The sequence below is a fragment of the Bombus huntii genome, unplaced genomic scaffold, assembly GCF_024542735.1.
Source record: "Bombus huntii isolate Logan2020A unplaced genomic scaffold, iyBomHunt1.1 ctg00000139.1, whole genome shotgun sequence".
Lineage (NCBI taxonomy): Eukaryota > Metazoa > Arthropoda > Insecta > Hymenoptera > Apidae > Bombus > Bombus huntii.
The window spans coordinates 68,091-91,939 of record NW_026099385.1 but is presented as its reverse complement, the minus strand read 5'-3'; the positions used below and the strand labels follow the sequence as shown (position 1 = coordinate 91,939).

The following is a 23,849-nucleotide window of genomic DNA, read 5'->3' as shown; positions in this document are numbered from 1 at the left end:
ATATTTTGTATATTTATGATGTTATTATTTTACTAGTATAACGATTATTGCACTATATTCTATAAGATGGAGCTTTTGTACGAACAATTTCAGGAACTTTTATAACAAAGGAAAGTACTAATTTTTAACATTAACTACCAATTTACGACAATTTACGACAATTATTTTAACCTACGTTCTTACTCTAATTTCTATTCGCTCGCCTAATGATTGTGAATTTTTAATCAATCATTGTTGATGAAAAATTGCGATGATAATTGCATTGCGGATCTTTATTCAAATGCATATTTTCGTGGATACAATAATACAATTGAAAGATTTGATACAATCGAAAGGACTTGGGCAAAAGTATGTTTCTATCCATTAAATATCATCGATAGTGCTGTACTTTTGGATATTTTACAAAATTTTGCGTCATACGCATTCTATAAATTTTCGTATCTTCGAATCACCCATAATTGCATAAAAATCCGCTGTTTTGTGATAATGAATATTAATGACGGTGGAATTTAAGATTCCTGGATTCAGTGACTTGTCTTACTCTAATACATGTATTGCACGTTTTTGGAAGACTAAAGATTCTTTGCTCGAGATCAACGCGACAAATATTGTACTTCGTGGTGAACGTTTCGCTACAGCCTTTCGACCTCTGTGATCGAGTTTTCGCTTTTCCTCGATTTTATACTCGATCTCCGTAGCATGCTACTCCTTAAAGGTTCACCGCGAAGCGACGCTCTCATCGAATTCCTCGCACTGCATCTAGAAAATGATCGGAACATGGCGACCGGTGGTGTCTCCTCGTCCTCGCGTTTCCTGTCAAAACATTGCGTTTAAAAATATTGAATCCAATCGCTTAAAGATTTGAATAACTTCCCAACTCGATCCTTCTCTTCTGTTCAAAAGATTTAAAAAGCATTTGAAGAAAGAAGATAGTCCAGTTTTCTTTTGAGAGATTTAACAGATTTTAAGAAGAAAGTAATACGAAAGCATACGAAGATGTAGATCTAACAGAATGCTTGAGAATCTTGAACTTCGAGCTTGAAGATCTGTGAATATCTTTGAAAAAAGGAGACCGAAAGTTCCTTTATGTGATTTTACCTTCCGATACAAGGTACATCCCACATCTTCTGATCTTTTCCAAAATCCTCGCCGTCCTGCAGCGTCTGCGGAAGATCCTTATTCAATGTTTCCGGCAAAAAGAGAGTCAGAAGACCGCCCATAATTCCGAGTGTGCCCAGCACAAGAAGAGGTAGGAACGAGGACACAACATTGAGATAGACTACGAAGGGTGCGAGGATACTAGCAACGTATCCCATTATATGTATCAAAGCTACACCCTGAGCTCTAACCACAGTTGGTAATACTTCAGCCGCATATTGGAGACCGATATTGTATGAAATGTTTATCCAAAATCTACCGAGAATTGCCAGAGAAGCTGTATATATACCTGAAAAAAAAATTTTAGCATTAGTTTTTAATTCTAATTTTTCATGAAATAATTTTAGAAAATTTTAAGGAATAAAAAGGGAAGAAATTATTTTATCTGTCTGTAATTTGTCTGGTTGTCTGCAATAGTTGATACAAGCATTTGCTAAGCTTAATATAAGCGTGCTTAGCTCCAGGCTAAGCACAAGCAATAAGCTTCTTATCTATAAAACGTTAATCTAGCCAATTTGAATCTAAGGGATTGTATTATGGATTACGGCTACTGAAAGCCATATAGCACTGTTGGAGCGCTGAAGCCCATCATTTTGAGGACTATTGCCAACGCCCTTTGATATATGCGGAAATACGAAGCGATCTTATGATCAAAGCAGTAGAAGGGGAAATAAAATATCTATACAACGGATACATGATAGGGCTTGGAAACTATTCTAGCAATGTAGCAAATAATCTACAAGCATTTGCATGTTATAAATATTCCAAAATATACATTTTCTTCCTTTCAAAAAGCACAATGTTATACGAATGAAAAATATTCGTCTGATTAAGTCAAAATTATCGACTTAGGTTATTTAGAAGATTGATCAGTAATATAGAAGGGTGAATATATAAAAACGAAATGTACGAACTATTGGAAACGGCAGAAGCCCAGATGCTGAAGATACCAGAAATGACGAGGGAACCACACGCCAGCCATCTTCTGCCCCATCGATCAAGAACGAGCGTGAGGAACGTGTCAGCAGGCAGCTCGGTTGCTGCAGCAATCGTGAACGTAACAAACACGTCCAGGCCTAAATTATCGACGTTTCGTACGTGACCATCGAACACCAAAGAAATCGCCATCCTATATTTCGTAAAACAATTTCATATGATAAAGAAAAGCACGCTATCATATTTCATGTGAGAAGCAAATTCCTTGCTTCAGAAATGAAGTATTTTTAGACAAAAGATATAAAACTGTTCGTGAGATTTTTACAAGATACAATTCCGATTTTACGTCAATCTATTTGATATCTGTTTAATAGCGATACGAACCAAATAACAATAAATAGAATCGTGATATTCCGTAGTCGTGGCGTTCTAAATAGATCCAACACGGAGTACGTTTTGTCTGCTTCCTCCTCTTTGCAGATTCTGGCACAGGTTTCCTGTTATTAGCAAATTTTTAACTAGTTAATGTCGTTTGTCTGTTTTTCTTACAAATTTATGTGAATCTGTTATGTGTACAAAGATTACGATAAAATCCGGAAGAAAGTTTATGTTATATTTGTATGAGACGATCCTTTCGAAATAGTTTACTTGGACGTTCGCAAATTTTTTCATTTTACTTTATAAAACATCAAACCTCTGAAAGTCGATTATCTCCTTATATCGTACATTAATGTTAATATTGCCATGATCTATTCATAGACTGAGCAGTTTCCAAATGTTTAATCTATTTGTATAAAAATTTTCAAAGATAAAAACAATATACAAATTCAATAAATAACATTACAGAAATAGACAATAACAGACAATAACAGAAATTGACAGCAATTTATCGCTGGCAATTTAGGTGATGAATAAGATATAAAATTACTAGGTTGTAAACAAATTTTCATTACGTAAAAGACCCAATTAGACTTCTATTCAAAGAAAATGATTATATGATATGCTTAAAGGCATATAAATTGGTATTTATAGAACGCACATAAAGCAGGAAAGATCGTAAAAGTAGAAAATACGGAAAAGATTGCGGTAATCGGTTTATTTACCCGGAATCGTCTATAGATGTCATCGGGCACCTTGGTGCCGTTGATTCGCTCGAATTTACCAAGGATTTTAATGGCCCTGTCTATCTGACCTTGGCTGACCAGCCATCGAGCGCTTTCCGGTATCAACCATGGCGTACCTACGGCTAGAACAAGAGGAACCGAGGTGACAATACAGGTCATCCTCCAGTCGGCCAAATAATAGGCGATCCAGGGTAGAATGCAAGTTGCAAATGTGAAGAATATTGCGATCGACATATTCGCCACGAATGTCCTCCACTTTGGTCCAACGTATTCTAATACTGGAATAAAAAACATAATATTTAGAAGAATCATCTGTGAAAGAAATATTCTGTGAATAAAGAATGGAACAATATATTAGGTTGTCGCAGAAATTTCTTTCGTCTCGTAAGGAGATAATAGACGCATACTATTTTTTGTTTTATATTATTTTATTGAATTATATTCATTGGGACAAAATGGATCATACGTAATTCAATAAAATAATATAAAACGAAAGAAACTTTTGGGGCAACTTAACGCAATATGAAGAAGAAAAATTTGAGTTACAAATATATAAAAAGTAGATATACAGTATATAGATTAATTTAACAAACGTGTTTAGTTCTACGATTAAATCGTGTTTAGATCTAATAACAAGGACTTTAATAATTTCCCGATGATTGTTCAAGCCCATTTAAATTTCCGTAAGTGTTTCGATACTTATCGACAAGAATACGTTTCTATTTACGAATTATACGGGATGGTTGGTAACTGGTGGTACACGCGGAAAGGGGATGATTCTACGTGAAAAAAGAAGTCGAAAATATAGAATAAAAATTTTTCGTTTGAGGCTTTGTTTTCGAGAAAATCGACTTTGAATTTTCGCTCGGTACGCGTGCACTTTATCACGTCTCGTTATAACGGATCTCACTGTAGATCGTTGTCTCAATTGACGTTATTTTTAAAATTTTTAAAATTTTAAAATTTTAAAATTTTTAAATTTTTAAATTTTTAAATTTTTATTCTATATTTTCGACTTCTTTTTTCGCGTAGAATCACCCCCTTTCCGCTTGTACCACCAATTACCAATCACCCTGTATTTCTTAAAGATACAAAAGGTAGAATCACGCGTAACTAGCAATATCATAAATTAACTGTGAATAAACGAATCGTTAGAGTCAAAGGATCATTTACATAATTCAAACACGAGCGTGTGTTACCTTGTTAAGCTATTTATGGTAGATATTGAAAGATCGATAAGCCTGAGATACATATTTATGTCGAAACGAACATTCTCTACGGAAAGTCGAGTCTAATTCGATGAAAACAATTGACTTCCTGAACGAACATATCGATATATATCCACAGTGCAATGACAAGTAAATATTACTCTATTTTCGTACAAGAAAACAGATTAAAACGATGAGAAGTTATCTCGAACAATTGAACTGACCTTCGCGATGAATGAATCTCGCAATTTCACGAATACGTAGACGAAATTAATGTCTGGTGCGTATACGTCCAATAAATTAGAAACGCAAGGTTGTAACTCTTTAATCGCATAACAGGACAAGATGCGATAAACACGTGGAAATATATCATAGTGAACAACGTCTATTTGTAGTTGCCGTAAAATAGGGAGTAATTGCTCTTAATGAAGCAACCGTGTTAGCCACTTAATAGTGGCTTGCTTCTAATCCGGAATCACCTTCAATTAGTTGTAACTAGTGGCTTCCTGATAATTACCGCTCAGTGGTTGTTTCTTTTTTTTTTTTTTTGCTTTATTATAATTGCGATGCTCGAACCATGTTTACCATGGAACTCGCTTCCTTATTTAAAATCACTTTGTACCATTGAATTTTACTTTTCATGCTTCATAATGAACCAATTTATAATTCATAATAAACCAAAATGACGAACGTTCGTTTAAATCACGAGTTTCAGATATTTCTATTCTCTAAAATTACCTGAATTAATTTTTATTAAATAAAATAGCTATAGGATAATTCCACAAATCAGATATTTTGAGCAAATATCTCGGAATTTCCTGTTTAATTCGCCGTAAATTTTCCCAATACGCTCTGGACCTCCTACATATATATAACGTGTCTATACATAACTGTTAATTCATCATTTTCTCGTAATCCTAACAAACAATGCTTAAAAACTTTAACTACATTTTGGATTATTATCTCGCACGAATAAATTTTAAGCTATTAATCGCTTTCCTGAAAATCTGGGTTGGTTATCAGCTTCGGTACGAGACCATCGAGTAACTCCGGTACGCATGAACGGAAATAATCTCCCAGTTATATCCAAATGTTTAATAATTTTCTACATAGAAATTTAATGAAAAATAAGAATAGAAGAACCTCGCATTACAAAAATCAACTTCCATGAAATCTAAATATTATTTATGCTGTCTGTAATTTTCAACATCTTTCGCAAATCATCATCACCATCATCATCATCACCATTGCGACAGCCATTCTAAAATATATGTATCATTAATTTAATAGAAAATAAGAGTAGAAGAACCTCACGTTATAAAAATCAATATTCATAGAACCAACAAAATATCGTTTTTTAAATATATGTATCATTCGGTTTGTATTGCCTTTACAACGCGTAGATAGGGCGAGGAGATCTCTTCTGAAGACGAGATATTATTCTCATAGAAAGGATACAGAAAGGAGAAGAAGACGTAAAGAAGCTTCTCTGAGACCACTCGTTTCATCACTTCGCCTCTCAAGGTTTACTGCCTTTAACATTACATTATTCGCGCAGAAAAAGTATTCGCTTTTCTCCCAGCTGTTTCCGTCACCCTGTAATTTCATATCGTGTTACCGTTCGATCAAAAGCGACAACTCATTTATTGTAAACGAAGATTCCGTGCGGCACAGTTAGCAAAGATAAATTACAGACGATCGTATTAATAATAATAATCTGACCGATATCTCGCAATGCGACCGATCGATAAACGCGAGCACCGTCCAACGCAAGGACGTTGTTAACGTTTCGAAACTGATTAACGTTCGTTCTCTTCTTTCTTTTCTTTCGTTTCTTCCTTCTCGCCTGTTGGCTCGTAAAAGTATCTTAGCATTTATAGACATCTTTTATTTATTTATATTTATTATATATGATGGTATCATAATTAGTACAACAAAGTATTATTACGTTTCTGTTATATATTCATGAATATATTGGAATTTCATTAGGATCGTAATAAAGTCATATAATAATTATATCGAATATGACGTCAGAATTATAAATACGGTTATTATAATGCAGAGTTTCAATTAAGTAAATTTAAAAATCTATATACAAGATACAAAATTATTTAGCGTAATTATATATTTCACAGTAATTACAAAAATATTTAATTATAAAAATAGTCAAACATTTATTATATTAATAAATCCCGATATTTGATAACCATTTATTACATGTTTAAGATAACTATTTATGCTGTATATTTGTACTAAATAAATGTTTGCATTAAATATCTCGTAACTTCTATGTGCATCTTCAGAAATGCTTCAAACTTTACCAATATAATCATTACAATGCTAATGAAATTTCAGAATGTTTTATATAACACATATTCTACATACATATAATTTTTCTGTGGTAAATATGTAAATGCTTTTATAAACTACTAGGTTTATACGCTTTGCAGTCTCATATTTTCCTCCCACTGTTAGCATTATCTGCAATTTGTATGTGAGTTGTATGAAGTTGATCGAATTCTACGCTTTCAACGAGCTGGTCGAGTGAGGTTCTGCTTGAATAAGTTATAAATCCTGGCAGGAAGTGCAGGAAGGCACGTGTTATTGATATCGACTGGTTAGCTGGAATGTTGAATAGGAATTTAAAGAACCAACTCAAACTTTATCGATAATAAAATATGGAAAATATGACTGCAAATAATACGTGAAAAATAATGGAAATATTCTATAGGATATTTGAATGTTTATTAGAGAATTTTAATAATAATATGGAACATAAAGAAGAAAGAAATTCGATGATACTAAATAATGATGATACTGAAAATTTCAGTGATTTTTATTGATATAAAATTAACATTAATATAAATAAAAACAAAATCTATTATAAATGATATAGACGAACTTTTTAACTAAATATCGTTAGAAAGAAAAGTGACACAAGTATACATACGAAACAATACAAAAAATCCGCATCTATCTAGAGAAATTTGTTATGAATTTCAAAGTCTGTATAAATACATATACTAATACATAAAGCTTCTAAAGCTCTAAAGTTTTAATGTTTAAAAAAAAGTGCAAAAATATTTCTATTAAAATATATATGATATTTTCCACGGTATTTTCTACGCAGTTTCTATAATTAAGGATTTCCTCGTTCCCATCGATTTTCCTCTAGTTGTGAGACCCTCGGATAATCACGTCCCTTTCATTTTATCTTCGCTACGCTCGATTATAAATACGGAACTGAATATAGAATTATTTGCAAATCAATGAATCCGATGATGTAATTTGTTACGCGCTCGAAACGAATTAGTATCACTTATCTTAGTTTCAATCAATACCTCACTTTCTCAAGTCATTGATTAAAATACGATTTACACTCGTACAGATCGAGCCTTCTTTCTCAATATTTCCGTCGAATATTCGTGATCAATCGTTTAATCGACCTTGATAATTAGAATAGAAATAAGAAAATTCGAACGCCAAATCATTAACGAACCAGCCACTTGCTCACGAATCTCGTCAACTTGGCCTTGTTTTGTCGAACAAATCGTAAATTTTTCCAACCTCGGCTTGAGTCATCGATTCAGGGTTAATGCACGTCACCTGAGTTTCTTTGGTCTCGATTTTCACAATTGGAATGCTGTCTGCAGGACAAACTTGCTATTCGATCAAGAAAACTCGTTTCAATGACTCGTCTGATGAACTTTCAATCAGCGTTCTTACGTTTCAACAGAGTCTCTTCAAAAGTTTCAATCAGGGTCTTAACGCTGTACTTTCAGGGTATAAAATATCTTTCAAGACAGAGACTAGTCTAGATTTTCTCTTCAGTATATTGATATTAGAACAATAACTGGAAAATATATTTCTACAGTATTATAATTGAAATTTTTTCATGTAGAGTTATAATAAAATTTTGTATTATAAATTGCCTGTATTATGGATATCAGACAATGAATTCAGCATGAATTATATCGATCTTATATTAAACAATTTATTAGAATTTTCAATGGAATATTTAAAATGTTACTTGATTGTTTTATATTATTATGTGATATTTTTACGAATTTTAAATAAGTTTGCTAGAAGAAGATGTTCATTTTAATTAAAACCATATACATGTATGTATGTATATATATATACATAGATTTATAGTTGTGGAAGCGTTCGTTGTAGAACCATTCATTCGTTACCTTCGCTTTCCGTTGGGAAGTGAAAATTTATGAAAACCCTGGTATGCTATAGTTGTCCAGAAATGAAAAGCAATTTTGAACAACTAATCCTTTGTAATCAGAATATTGTCTCGTTAAAAGAGAAAACAAAATTATAATTGATCGCGAGTATAGAGGGAAAATATTAGTATAGAAAATGATTGCGAACTAACTACCTTTAAATATTATAAATATTCAATGGTATATATAAATCCAAATATCTTAAAGTTTCATATTTTTATCTTGCATGAAATTCTTATAAAACAGGAAAATTAATTTTTCTCTGTCTCTCTCCCTCTCTTTGATATAAACGCCGCAGTTAAAAAATAAATATGTATGACCTCATGTATATTCATATGTATTTAAGCATCTTTCTTCGTAACTTTGAATGGTTTTCAATTTCATTTAAATTGTTGCATGGCAACGTGAGTTCTGTTGCAAAATTCATATACTTGTAGAAACGTCAGTCGTAAATCAAGCATAACAACAGTTTTACAGTATGTTGTAGAGATTACTTTGTTATTTAAACTTAGAGATCTTCCTGCTTACAGTAATTACAAAAAGTAACTGTACACCATCGTATTTAGAACAGCATTTATATATATACCAATTAATTAAGACTAAGTCTTAAGATAAGACTGATTAAAATATTAGCTTTCGTATCATTTGTAATACTTTCATACATGCTTATAAATAATTAATGCTATCAAAATGAAACGTAAAAACTGATTTAAAAAAAAGGAAGAGAGACGCTTCATTGGGAAATAAGGATACATACGTACAAGTACTTTTTGTAGCCACTGTGTGGCTTTCAAACTCAATTCCAGGGCAAAAAAGAAATTATTGAAAAACGGTTACCTAATATGTACATCATAGTGAAGCAATTATCAAAGGCGAATCCAACGAAAAAACGACACAAAGTGAACTGCCAGAAGCTACCCGTGAACGCAGTAGCCACCCCAGCGAGAAATCCCATTAAATTAGCTCCGAGCAAAGCTGGTATTCTTCCATATTGATCAGCAACCCATCCAAAAATTAATCCTCCGAAGATAGCGCCGATGAAGAAGATACTTTGAGCTATGGTTGGCAATGCATCATACTGACAAACCCATCCCAGCTGCAACAGAAAACTACAGTCGAATGATTTACTTCTGATCACGATCAGCATCACAGAAATCTTATAGCAATTTCAACGCCTCGATTAAACGAATTTTCGATCAAAGTTTCGAAATTCCTAATGAAGCGCGCCTCTGTCCTTTTTTCTTTCCCTTTGAGGAAAAAAGAAGGAGAAGCTTAAGACCCTTGGATGCTTCCTACCCCTCGATGAATAATTCTCCTCCTGACGAGCGACGCAAAGTTCATGGAAATCCACTGGAGCAAAAAGTCTTGCAATTTATGTCGAACAAATCTGCGTGTTCGCGCTGTTGCTCGTTATAACGTTTTATTAAAGTTTCTTTTCAATCCGGTATTTTCATTTTCAGTTTTATCGCAACCTAGTTTTATCAGCTTTCATAATTCGAAATTTTTTATCCTTTTTTTTTTCTTTAAGTATTTTTATAAATATTTATTCGATTGTATTTTATATGGCAATGTAACGCTTGAATTTAGAATGTACTCTGTAATTTCACTACATGCACTAATTATTACTGCAATATGTACTAGTAATTCTGTTACGTACTATAATTTTCCTCTGTGGAAATCGACATTGTTAATTTTCCCACTTCTGAACTATCGATCTTTCCACAAACGTTTATTCGACCCTTTCCATCGTTCTTCTTTCCTTCCAAAAATTGTACACTACGCTTATTTTTTATCGAAATAGATCATGCAAATAATCGAATACGACATACACAGTATAAAGGGATTGATTGATAGGAACAGATAAAATATTCAAAAAGCAGGAAATTACAAGTCGAACATTTTCTGTCACCTCGGATGCCACAGACGCATAAGGGACGGTGGTATAATTAAATTCCCATCCTTGTTGGCAATCTTTCGTTGGCCACGATGGGTCCGGTACGTGGCTTCCATTTAGCAAAATTTCCGTGTAATTTACATCGTACATGCTGCATCTCGAGTAACCTTCGCGGTTGACTGGTATCGCCAGCGACAGCCTGAAACGAAGGAGAAGATAACGTAGATTGGTTCACGGTCTTCGATGCCGATGGACGTTCCGACAAGCGAGTAATTAACGTTCTATTTGAAACTCGACAAAAAACATTGGGAATCTCGAGTATTTGTTGAGCTAATAATATTGATTGTTAGTCGAGTCTGATAAAACGTATTTGATTGGAATTTCATTTAAAGCGAAGAAAGTTATTTTCAATTGTAGCTGGATGTACGTTAATTGCTGTTTTCCTGTCTTTACAAATTACTCATTCCTTTGTTTCATCAGCCTTTTCGATTATTATTGTCTCGTACTATTATTGTCGAGTATTGTCTCGTGGTTATTATCTCAACGCTTTTATCGTGTCAATTTATTGCGTTGTGTTCATACGGGTTTGTAGAATATATAATAAACAATGCAATGAGAAATGAAAATGAGAAAATTTTGAAGAATTATTAAATTAGGTAAATTGAAGGGAAAGAAGTTCTGTGAGGGAACTGGATTGGATCTAAACAGATAATAAAGAAAGATGATCCAAGATTTGCGACCTCCGACGTATGTCGAAAACACTTACTCATTAATAACGAATGTCATTAAGATAATTCAGTGACGGTAATTGCGTCTGTTATTCTGATGAATGTTACATAACGAGATAGGAAGTCGATGTCATGATGACTGGCGCTGTCTAAATCAAATCAACCCTATTCACAACCAGATAATACCGTCAAACGATGTTTACATTATTATAATATGAAATCCAATTTGAAGGCTTCGTGAATTTCTATTATCCTTCAATGAAATTATGAAATAATGGCGCAATTTAATGATAAAGATTATTATTATTTCATTAGGCTTGCTGTATAATTTGCTAGATTGTCTTCAACCAGATAAATATATCAATAATTTTGGCAATGGCTATCATCACATACTTTATCGAAAGAGAGAACATTGGTTCTCTTTGATTTTCGATCGTTGAATCGTCGAAAGAAAACTTCGCGGCTCAGAGAAAGTTCTCCTACAAACACGTACATAGCATAAAAATCGGTAACACGCGGAAGTTCTACAGGAAAAAAATCAAAAAGACTTGCTGAGCAAGGCAAGAACTTTCCAATAGAAGGTGAGCATAATAATAAATAACACTTGCACGGATGCTTGCGGAGGAGTCGTTGACTATATTAAACTAATACTAATTATGAAACAATGTAACAGTAACGGTACTAGTCGTAATTAACATACTATCGTTAACATTATCGTGATATCGAAATTTCTTCCCACAAGATCACCGATTAATTGCATCGATTTGCGAAATTCTTAGTGTTCGATGATTATCATAGTCGAGGAAAGGTATTTACAAGATATTAACATCCGCATCTAATCACATCTCGTAGCATCGCGACTTATCACGCGTATCGCCTAACCTTTACATGAATATTGAACGAACGAACACTTCGAACGCATTATGCAAGTGTACGTTACGTTTTTCATTCGCCGGTAAAAGCTTTCAAAAACGAGTTAATGAGCGATGGCATGATGATACGTGGCATGCGCGAAAGAAACGAATGCTTGCCCATAGAATAGCTGAAAATGATTCGAAAAGTATACTAGCAAAATAACAATAGATTCAGATGATAACTGACCAGTCGACCAGGATTAGTCACAGCCTTTTAACAATTCTATCGATTTTTTGCTACTATTATACTTATTTACTCCAAAGCTAAGATCCTACCTAGGCTAAACTAAACGTTAACTATGACTCACAGTTGGAAAATGCACTTATCTTATACGTAATCATTTATCAATTACTGAGTTCGTTAAGTTCTATTTTTGTTTGCTGAAAGGAAAAAATCTTCCATTAATTAATCATCGCTATATCGTTGTTTGCTATTGTCTTTCGTCTGATCGACAATCATTTACCCATTCCATCGTTGTAGAACTCTTCATTTCTGGTTCCTATAATCTGGTATTTAATATCATCGAATTTATTTTGAAGCACGTGCACGTGCCAAAAAATTAGGTCACGGAAGTTTTATGCATTTCTGTGAAATCTGAAAGGGCAAAATTGCAAAGTACACGTGTGACACGTGGAAATATATAAAACATCGGAAAGTAGCACGCTTTGTAACGTTTAATCGAGGTAAAACAATTTTTTATCCAGCTTCTAGTTTTTTCTTTCGCTTCCTTTATATTCTGAAAAATATGCGTAAAAATCCGCAGGCTACGTATTATGACGTAAACGGAATGGAACGAATCAATAATAGAATAAATTAAATAATATTAATATTAAAATATTAAATAATATTAATATTAATATAAAAATTATAATAATAATAATCGATAATAAAAGAAATTAAGGACAATGGAACACATATTCGATTTATACTAAATATCCGCGGCTGTCCTGATATTTATTGCCAGTCGCGTACATACGTTCAAGTTATAATTTCTAATACCATTAGAAAGTTAGGAGAATTTTAATCGAGAACGAGCTCTATACCCTTTGAACGTAATTTGTTCGTCACTTAATCGCTGCACGCGGTAAACACTAACGAGCAGCTCTTAAACAAAAGTATTTGTACGTTATGGTCAACAACGGGGTGACTAGTTATTAGCGCGTTCTCCTGTTTCATTGAAATTTTAATTGCATCAACGTAGTACGTTCTATGGTCGACGTCTTGACATAATTGTACGGATCGAATGTCTTTACGTAAAACTGTCCCGTGCACGTTGACGATTCGCGGCCAATCAACGATATCAGGCCGAATGTTACGTGCTCAACGCTATTTTTTCGCGTTCACGCTCTCATTGTTTGCGCGAAGGTTCAACGCGTTCGCGCGGCGTACGCGATAATACGCGCTCCGGGAATTTTATCCAAGGAGCATTGTGCGAGCGCAACACGTTGCGACACCACATCCTTTGCCTCTCTCGAAACGTCTTAATAACGAATTATGGTGCAATCGAACCATGCGCGTATAGCAAAAAGCAATCGTTTCTAGCCGTTCACTTTGAACACCGCGAAGGTTAATTTGGCAACTACATATATATCCATGTATTGTGTTTCTAACGATTGCCAAATGCTATTTTCATGCATATAGTGATGCCATCCTTTTGTTACGAAGGATTAGCATCAGAGAAATTTTCGGCTTATTACGCATATTGAAAATGTAACGTAAGATTCATCTTTTTTTTCAGCAAATATGCAGAGATACGCACAGGTGCGTTTGAGTATTAGAGCACCTACTGGTTACATTTATTGGAACGCTCTAGCGGATTTTACGCTGTAAAACATACGACGTGAATGAAAGTTCGGATTTATAATAAAATAAGCAGAAGATACAATCGGAAAAAGGATCTCAGCAAGACGATAGTATTAGGACAGCGTTAGGAAACGGTAGGCCAAGAAAAGCCGGTCGAAAGATGATTCGTAGAACTAAAGGAAAGTGTTGAGATATTGATCCGTTTCATAGCGCCGATGCGAGCGAAAAGCGAACTAAAAATTGCGCGTTTAAGCACTAAAATGTCTATATACTATCACGAAACTACGAAATATTACTAATCTTCTATTTACAACGAAGCTCGTAAGTCTCGTGACCAATTTACACGAAAAAAGATCGAGTTAGAGATACGATAACGCGTTAATGAAAATTCTAATCTCTAAATCTCTAGAGAGAAATCCTTAAAAGCTGTAGATCCTTAATAAACAATTTACCGATTACGACGATAAGTCCCCTGATGCTCGTAACCAATTTTACACAGAAAACGGATCACCAAAGTTGCAAGACTTTCGAGTTGGAGGGAATGACGCGTTAACGAGAGCGTCGCGACGTATAATGTTTACAAAGTTTGCGTGGAAATTAACACGATCAGGAATAAGCTGGATCGTTGTCACCGTTTACGATCGTGTTTCCGAGATGAAAGAAACAGCTACTATTATGCAATCGATCGTTTCGAACTAGTAAACGGCGTAGCGAAATAAAACTCGGTGTAAGTCTTAACATACGTTCACTAGCAGGAACGTGTTTTATTGAAACTTTTACGACTCGCTACCGGCTGCTCCAGCCGTTGCATTATTTGAATAACATCGAAGGTTGTTGACCTAGCAACCGAACGAAGGTGCGATCCAATTGGATGTGGATGTAATTACACCTTGAAATACCTTTCGTCATCGAGCATTTCCAATTCCCCGCCGAGTGTCCTCCATTTTTGCGCTTAGTCTTTACGCTCGATATCGTCGCGATTTGCAAGCACTCGCTAGCAACAGAATGTGCGATCGTCGCGCGTCGCCGTTTCGACAGAATTAATGTCGTTGGAATCTCACAACGATTGAGAAACCGCATATTTACTTCGCGCGAAAACCACGATGAACGAGTTATGTCTCGTTCGGGCTAATTTCTTTGAAGTAGTCAATGTGTCGATTTTTAATTTATGCTTCAAATATGTAATATCGGAAAATAAGGATAGAAATTTTTTTCCGATTACTTACAATTTATTAATATTAAATTGAATATACAAATATAAATTGGACAGAGAACGATATTTATTTAACGGAAACTAAATGCAATACTCGTATCTATATCAAATAACTTTACAGTTATTTGATCGCTCTCGTCACAACGAATCTAACACACACACTCTCTCTCTCTCTCTAACAACTCTATCAATTCTCACGACTCTACTCTTCGACGACTCGAAACCTCTAACGACTCTACTCTTCGACGACTCAATTAGCTCTGATCTTCGCCAATACACTCCTGCTCGGTCGTGCTCGCTCTTGCTCTCGTCCTCTCACACACACACACACACACACACACACACTTTTCGGCTCACATACTCTGGCCTCTCGATTGCCACTCCTTGAAATGTGGAACCGTACTTCTGTTTTGACGCTGCTTATCTTTTCTCGCGTCACTGTTACTGGGCGCTCTTGGATGTAAACAAACCACGAAAGACGACGTACACGGTGTTTTCTAATTTCAGCCGATCTCCAATCAAAACTATTCTACGATATTACAAATATTAAGAATCGAAGATCCAGTGTGGAGAATTTGAAGGGTTGACTCTGAGATTTGAGAGTAATTTCAGAGAATAGAAGCTTAATTCCTGCGATTACTTCCTTCACATACTTCCCCTTTTCGGATCTTGACACTACGCAAGTCTCTTTCGGTCGTGCCGTACACCTCGCTGCAATATGTCCAAATCCGCTGCACTCGAAACACCTAACACCTTCTCCCCTCTCCGGACACTTAACACTTAGATGATCCTCACTACCGCAAGCATCTTCTTTTCTTCATTGCGTCTACAGATTGACTGGGCTTCCCGTTCTTCTGGGTTTTAGTCGGCTTCACGATCGACTTTGCTCTGCGACTCTTCTGCTCTTCGTACATCACTAACCTCTTCCTCGACTCTTTGATTGACGTAGCGCCGTACAATACAGCCTTATTGTTCTCGTCGTCTATTATTCCATCCACTATGTATTCCACCTTTGCTTCCTCCTCCATGTCCACATGGCTGGCTATTTCGAGCATACGGTACATGTAAGCCAAACATGCTTCATCACTCTCCTTTTTCGTTTCTTCAAGTTTCTGATGAACTTGCCTACTGTTGACTTTCCTCGAAAATTCTTTCACTAGCCCCCTCTTCGACTCATGCCAAGTCCTGGCATGACACTCGAAGCTCGCGAATATTTTCGCTGATCCCTTCAGCAGCTTCCTTGCGTAGACTGCCTTCTGCCGATCCGACCACACGCACGTATCAGCGACTTCCTCGAACGACTCGAACCATCGTTCGACATTTTCACCTTTGTCGCCACTAAACGACTCTAATACATCTTCGACGTCTCTAAAACTCAGTGTCGAACCAACGCATGCCCTTCGACAATATTCATCACGGTCCTGATACACCCTTCGCGTATCTCTCTTGTATCCTCTTGCGTTTTTCTTGTCATCTTCATCCTCACTTTCGTCGTCGCTTTCTTCTTCCGACGATATGTCGTTACCATCCATGGCCGCTTGTAGCCGTGCGCGTAATTCTACTTTTCTTCCCGTCGTTTTTAAACCCAAACTAGCAAGGCGCTCCTTCAACTCCTTCGTATTCATTTTCTCAAAATCTTCATCTTCGTTACAATCACGCTCAGCTCTCTGTACATTTTCTAAATCTCGTTGACCGGTTAGCTCTTCACCGCCCGTCGATCCCTTACGATACGATTGTCCAGCCCTACACGCCCGATTCAGCCTTGCAATCAGCACTGACCTCGCACCCGATATAGGGAGGTTCATTCGCGCGAGCTTACTCCTCAGCTCCTCCAGCGTCGAACCCTCTTCACCCGACAATCGCTCGTCCCCGACGTTTGTCATTTTTCACACTACACGAACTTAAACCGTCAACGATATCGTCTTTTACCGCACCGCGTACCGGTAAATTCACAACTAGCTCGAATAGCTCTGTTAAACCGTTTCGTTTTCTGTCTTGTCCAATCCCGGCTGAGCCCCCAAAAAGTGTAATATCGTGATATAATGTGTTTACAAAGAGTGGACAATAGAGATGTTAATCAGACAGAAAAAGACGATTGTTGTTCAACCTGAACTATTCACGCCAAACGCACAGAAAACAGCGCAATCCACACTCTCTCGGCAACGCCACTCGCAAACTCTGTCTCCGCTCAACTCGCACTCGGCTCCTCGACTCACACTCTGTTTCTCGACTCACACTCTGGCCGTTGTCGCATTCTATTGCCTTTTTCCTAGGCCCACCGCACACGTGTTCTGCAGACGCTCGTAGCCAGGGTCACGTAGGTCTTTTCCACGAAACTATGCACTTGAAAAGACCGATGACACATTGATGGGCCCGACGGCGCCTCGGCTCTCCCGACATTGTTCATAGTTCGCCCGATATTTCTTAGGCCTTTCGTCCACGATACTACATATATGTAGTGGTGTACTGGTCATCTTTTTTCCACACGTTTTTAGCTTTTTAGCTGTTTGTGAATGGGCGCCTAATCAGTCAATCAGAAATGGCCGGTATTCTATGAATCCTTTTCTTCAATGCTCGAAGAGCTGGATATTTATCCAAAGCTGGTGCCCCAAACATATACTCGAAATTTTCAAGGGCCGCTGCAAATACGAAGTCCGCCCATGTCGTCTGAAAAAAGGTTTGTATACATTTATTTTGTACCTCCTCTATTAAACAATTTTTTAAATTTACCTTGAAAAATGTGAAAAATCGAACTCTTAACTAAAGATCACTAGCTTTTTAGGAAGAATTTGGATTTTTATTTTATTGTCAGAATTTAATGGATAATTTTAGAAACTTCAACCTTTGGAGGTATTTGTTAATTAAAAATGACAAAACTGGTATTATGTAAAAAAGAGTAATGTGTATCCAGAATCAATGTCGAATGGAAATTAGACAGTTCTATAAAAATAATCCTTCTCACGATTCCACAACTTCATAGTTTAATTAAATACAATTCTTCGGCGATATAATTACAAATACATTTACAGGAATTGTGTAATATGATAAATATCTCGTTAAAGAAATTGAAATCGTAAATTCCGCGGATAACCAGCGTTTATCATATAGAGACAGGGATTTGCAAAGAATAAAAGTTGTAGAACGTTGAAAGGCGTTGAAGAGAAACGTGATGTTATCCCGTTATTCGTTAACGCAACGCAGTTAAAAAAAATCCCGTAAGAAGATTACGATAATAGATAACCTGAGTCGAGTGTTTGTCGGGGGATCTAAAAGATTCTTTCGAGATGAGCGTCTGAGATTGCAGAGAAGAAAATTTGGAAGCCATCGAATTCGTGATGTCGATAGAAATCTTCAGTTGGAATCGTTGTATCATAACGTAGTCTGCTTATTGTCGATAAGACTTTACTAAACTAAAAGTGACTACTAAAAGTTTCTATCCTCTAAATTCTATCTACGATTCTATAATCTAAAAACTGACTTTTGTAAACAAACTGTAACATTCGCTTAACGGAAAGACATACGTATCTTGTTTGTACTCGTCTTTTCACAATGAATTCTTGAACGTCTGTCTCTGTGGTGAGACAAATGCAAAGTCATCTCATCAGTTACTCACCTTGCTCCAAATCTTCAAGAGTATCGACGAGCACTTCGCATATCAGCGCATCCCCTTTGCAGTTTCCCATTAGATCGTACTTCCTCGCCAAGTAAGGCGCCACAGCGTTACCCTGCGCTACCGGTTTCCCGTCTACCTCCAGCACAGGCAGCTTTTTAAAGGGCATTGCTAAGAACAAACATGGCTCATATGAACACTGTGTAGAGGGAAACGATCGATAGGAAATCACAACACAGCTTCCGAGGCCGTTGCGTTCTTGTGAATAGATGAATCGAAATCATTTCGGTTTTAATCAACATGGCCTAGTAAAGAAATATAGAAATGTCTTCTTTCTCCTTTTTTTCTTTTCTTACGATTACGATGGACAGGGTATCGCGTGTTTTTGACTGTTGGGAAGAACCCAAAGTTTTTAAAATCAAGGATAAAAGATAATACCAGACACGGAAAAAATATTAGAAAATGTACACGGTTCTTGTAATGAAAATTGAAATGCAAGGAATATAAATCGAATGTCTCTTGCGAACGTAATTTTGTGTTTTACACCGACAGGATTGATTTACAGACTTACGTTGATTTTTTGTTTCTCTATCTGCAAGCGACATATAAGATTATATCGAAGACTATGCTACGTAAAACTTTTATTATACTATTTACGATAGAAATGTCGCAACGGAAGATCGAATTTTATGTCTGCTTTGTTCTTTCGACTTTTTAGCTATGTTCTTGTTCATTTCCGAACTGATTTCAATTTTTTATCCTTTTTTTCCGACAAGTCCTAAAAAGTTTTTAAATTAACGAGAAACGTAGAAGTATTTTTGTATTCCTATTTTAAGTCACCTATTTACGGTTTTCTCAAAATATTCGAAATGCTTCGATTCATTGAAAACAATAAAGATTGCAACACAAAAATTCGAGAATCGTAAGTGAATTAAGTTGGTATTCGATAAACACGATATTACGGAAGCAAAACTTAATGAACAGTTCGACTTTATTCCGTATGAAATTTTACTTTAAGTAAGTTTAGCCTGCACGTGAAACGAAAGTTTTATATACAGAAAAGTTTGAGTAAATGGTAGATACCTGAGAGTTGAACGATGAAGGTAAAAATCGATCCTTAACGCTTACAATCCTTGTATTCAGGCCAGAGTACTTCGGGGATCCTCTCGTCGGTATACTCGATGCCAGTATATGCAAATATGTACCGTATATGTTCGGCACGACCACGGGTATTGAAGTAGATTAGTTTGTAGGTATGTTCGTCGCTCATTTTCCTTGCCCTGTCAACTTATCGAGAAAAATGATACAATTAACTCGTGTAATTAACAGACTGTGTGCGTGTTTGTGTGTATAGAGAACAATTTATTTATAGATGGAATAATTCGTATAATACGCAAAATAAATCATTTAGAAGTCTGGAATATGTGTTTTTGAAACAATTAATTATGTCGAAAAATATTTCAAACGAGATATAATTATGAAAAAAATAATAATTAAATGTATGTAAATGTATGTAATAATAGTTAAATGTATGTAAATGTAATAATTAAATGTAACTAGCTGTAAAAAAAATAATAAAAAATAAATAAATGTAAAAAAGAATTAAATGTAATTAGTTTCTTTTTACGCACGCGATATTATTGGCGATATATGAAGGTCAACTTTATTTTTTTAAATAGATATATTTATACATATATTTATAGATATAAATACATATATTATATAGATATAATAGTATATATAATATATATAATAATATATATGTCGAGTCTGAATCTCCGAGTCCGAGCTCGAGGCGCCCTCCCGGGAAGGGCTCGCGGGAGGTAGCGGTTCTGCGTTGAAGTTCTCCATCGCCCGGTCGCGCGTGGGGTACCTTTATTGTCGATAGTTACACTAGTGACGAGGGCCTCAGGCTTGATAACGAATCCGTGACCAACGGGAGGACAGGTTCCCTTGCTCTAACTCACACGTGCACCATTCCCTGCTCGTAAGGCACTCGACTTCCTTCACCGATCAGCTCTCTAGCAAGACTGCTCGTCATCCCAACGACGCCACCGAAACAAGACTCCGGTCGAGTGTCTCAGTACACACGATCCTCCGATCGACGTACGATTGCTATCGGTTTGGATACTTGCGATTGTTTCGTTATGGCTATATTAGGCTCTAGGTTGCAAGGTTAGGGTGTTGTCCTGAAGTTCCAGAGGGGCCCCGGCGTCCTTTCGTCTCCGACTCGGCCATCCTGACACTTACACGTCCTCGTGTGTGGCCTGCTGGCTTAGTCTACCCGTCGGGGCTTCCACCACGCAGGCATCGACCCGGCGCTCGTCCTCGGGGCAATGTTTTTCTTCTCGCCGCGATGGACAGCGAGACGCGATGTGTCCCGGCATGTGGCAGTGAAAGCACAACGCTTTTGGTGGTGCAGCCGGTCGGCTTTCCTCCGGGCGTCGGGGGTCCTTCTTCGGTTCCCACTTCGCCCTCTTGCGGCATTCGAATGTCGGATGTCCGTAAATACCGCAGTGGCCACACCTGGTCCAGGGGGCGGGTGACCTGCCTCGTTTGTTTCCGGAGCTCGCTAATGACCTCCACGGCGGGGGCGGGGCCACTCCGTGTATAGGAAGGGCTTCATTTCTCTTTGGAATTGTGTCACCGACGTGATGTCACTCGTGAGCGCTAGTAACGACTAGTTTTAAACGTAAAACGTTCATCGCGCGAGCCCAGCAGATGGAGGGCGGTGGCGGCGAGTACTTCTTCCTTGGTTGAATTTCGCCACTTCGACCCCAGGAGGGTGATGATACGATTTCCGTACGCTCCTGGTGTTTCGCCGTCCCGCGGTAGTTCCTCGGCTACCTTGATTAGCGACGCGGCTGCTACTTCTTGGCCACCGAAGTGCGCGGCGAATTGTTCCTTAAAATCTGGCCAGGTGAGCTCGTCGCCGTTCATTATCTGCGTAAGCCAATACGCTGCCAGACCCTCTAGGGCACGGTTTAGGGCAGAATACAGTGCGCTGTTTTTCAGGGGGTGGTCCCTCATGAGCAGGCCGACGGCTGTGCACCAGGCGGCTGGATCTGCGTCCGCGGCTTCGGGGTTGAAGCGCGGTAGCGATACCCAGGTTGCCCGGTGTCCTTTCTTCTTCTTCTTCCTCTTCTTCTTCCCTAGCGACCGCTTTAGTGCGCGCACGATACTCATACGATCCCGTGCCGACAACGTGTGTTCGGATGCCACTTCTGATGTCGAGTCTGAATCCGAATCCGAGCTCGAGTCACATTCCGAGTCCGAGCTCGAGGCGCCCTCCCAGGGAAGGCTCGCGGGAGGTAGCGGTTCTGCGTTGAAGTTCTCCATCGCCCGGTCGCGCGTGGGGTACCTTTATTGTCGATAGTTACACTAGTGACGAGGGCCTCAGGCTTGATAATGAATCCGTTACCAACGGGAGGACTATCATATAAAAAGCAACAGGATATACGAATAATTCTGACTAGGACAACATAAACGCAAGAAGTGTTGATATTGAAAAAAATATTTAATTTTGTATATAAATATTTTCATATCTAAAAAAGTTTCCGGAAGCAGGAAGATTTACAAACAAATAATATCATAAACCGAATGTTTCATGATCCTTTTCTAATTAGAGTATGTGACAGCATGTGAGAACGTTTCTTAAAAATATGACTTATTGCAATTACTTAATCGCAATTATAAACGATTAAGACCTTCTCACAACGAGGCAATCTATCCAAAGTATAAAACTCGTTATACTTGATGAGAAAACAAATCTCTACTTAGGTTTCATTTCGTTTCATCGCGTTCATAAAAAGTGAATTTGTATGAACACATCGTGCAATTTTGTAATTAGGACCGTTGATCTCGCTGCAACATAGATGGATAGAAAAAAGCCATTTAAAATGATACAACGTTGGGAAGACAATTATGAAAATTATAAATGGAACACAAGATAAAATTGTTTAAGATTAATTCTTCTTTTTTTTTTTTAATCGCGAGTGTTTGCAAACGAAGTTTCAATCTGTTTACAATGATAGCAATGAGAGGGGGATGTCTATGAAAGTTATAAATGCGATATTGAATAACATTTCTGCGAGTGGGTTTGTTTTTCGTTACAAATGTTTTTTAAACGAATCTACAATCTGTTGGAATCTACGGAACAGTAACGGGACGACTGATAGGGAAATAAAAAAGATCGCGTTTTATTTGAACAGACAAATCTTTGAAATCTATTCGAAAGTCTATTTGAAATGGTACGAGCTCGAAAAGAACGGTGAATACTATAGAAGAAGGATTAATTAAAATTCTTATTAATCTGTACGCTTTGTATATTAAATACCTTGATCGATGCCAAGATAACAAATTATTATACAAAACAGTGAAGTATCCACGTCTGACATTAATATCGAGTATTACCATTACTGTAATTTAATTTTTAACCGATCCTGAAAATTCCTTAGAACGTAAAAAGTATAAAATGTTACTGTGCATTTCAAGATTAAATGCACTGTAATTTAGAAACAGTTATGAAGCGGAAACAAATAATTTATTCAGAATAAGAATTCTACGTAATCATGTTAAAAAAAAACGTACTTATAACGCGTTTAAACTCCAAATATGTAAAGACAATAAGGGAAAAAAATTAAACGAAGAATCGTATTTTTTGTAAATTCACACAAGATTTTATCCAAAAAAAAATTGGCCTGTACCAATATTTTTATTTGTCGTTACAAGTTACGAGGGTATTAAAAAATTGGCCACGAATGGACCAGAGATAAGAATTTATCAGACTTGCTCTCGTAAATTTCAAGACGTTGCATCGGATATTCTTGAAAATCTTTGGACAATGGCCTCGATATTTCGCAGCTTCTATCCTCGAAGCGGAAGAACTCGGCGTTAAAAGCGACAGGAGTTCGCTGTGGAATGCCGAAGCGTGCAGACGTGTCTCTAGTGCCCAGCATAGTCCGAAAACAACACGTGTCGCCCAACCGTCGAAAGAGAACACAGCTAAGTGTCCCTCCCTTACCCTTT

At 36.8% G+C, this 23,849-nt stretch overlaps 2 protein-coding genes and 1 long non-coding RNA gene across 5 annotated transcripts in view; 1 reads left to right on the top strand and 2 right to left on the bottom strand.

The window, feature by feature from the left end:
- Positions 1-270: 270 nt before the first annotated feature.
- Positions 271-23,849, bottom strand: part of LOC126877258 (organic cation transporter protein-like) — a 30,653-nt gene continuing 7,074 nt past the window's right edge. For 2 of the 3 annotated variants that reach the window (XM_050640071.1, XM_050640073.1), the window contains exons 2-8: positions 10,547-10,751; positions 9,496-9,754; positions 3,198-3,496; positions 2,479-2,591; positions 2,073-2,287; positions 1,099-1,447; positions 271-813 (exon numbers count right to left, since the gene is read on the bottom strand). In XM_050640071.1, coding sequence (XP_050496028.1) covers positions 633-813; positions 1,099-1,447; positions 2,073-2,287; positions 2,479-2,591; positions 3,198-3,496; positions 9,496-9,754; positions 10,547-10,702 — 1,572 coding nt within the window. In that variant the 5' untranslated portion in view covers positions 10,703-10,751 and the 3' untranslated portion in view covers positions 271-632. Of the gene's footprint in view, positions 814-1,098; positions 1,448-2,072; positions 2,288-2,478; positions 2,592-3,197; positions 3,497-9,495; positions 9,755-10,546; positions 10,752-14,450; positions 15,007-23,849 lie in introns of those variants that run through there. The other variant, XM_050640072.1, reaches the window with a different exon arrangement.
- Positions 17,802-23,849, bottom strand: part of LOC126877261 (hematopoietic prostaglandin D synthase-like) — a 34,560-nt gene continuing 28,512 nt past the window's right edge. Inside the window, exon 4 of the mRNA XM_050640076.1 lies at positions 17,802-17,878. Coding sequence (XP_050496033.1) covers positions 17,841-17,878 — 38 coding nt within the window. The 3' untranslated portion in view covers positions 17,802-17,840. The remainder of the gene's footprint in view (positions 17,879-23,849) is intronic.
- LOC126877262 (uncharacterized) overlaps positions 17,807-23,849 on the top strand; it is a 28,505-nt gene continuing 22,462 nt past the window's right edge. Inside the window, exon 1 of the long non-coding RNA XR_007694885.1 lies at positions 17,807-17,888. This is a non-coding gene — a long non-coding RNA (uncharacterized LOC126877262). The remainder of the gene's footprint in view (positions 17,889-23,849) is intronic.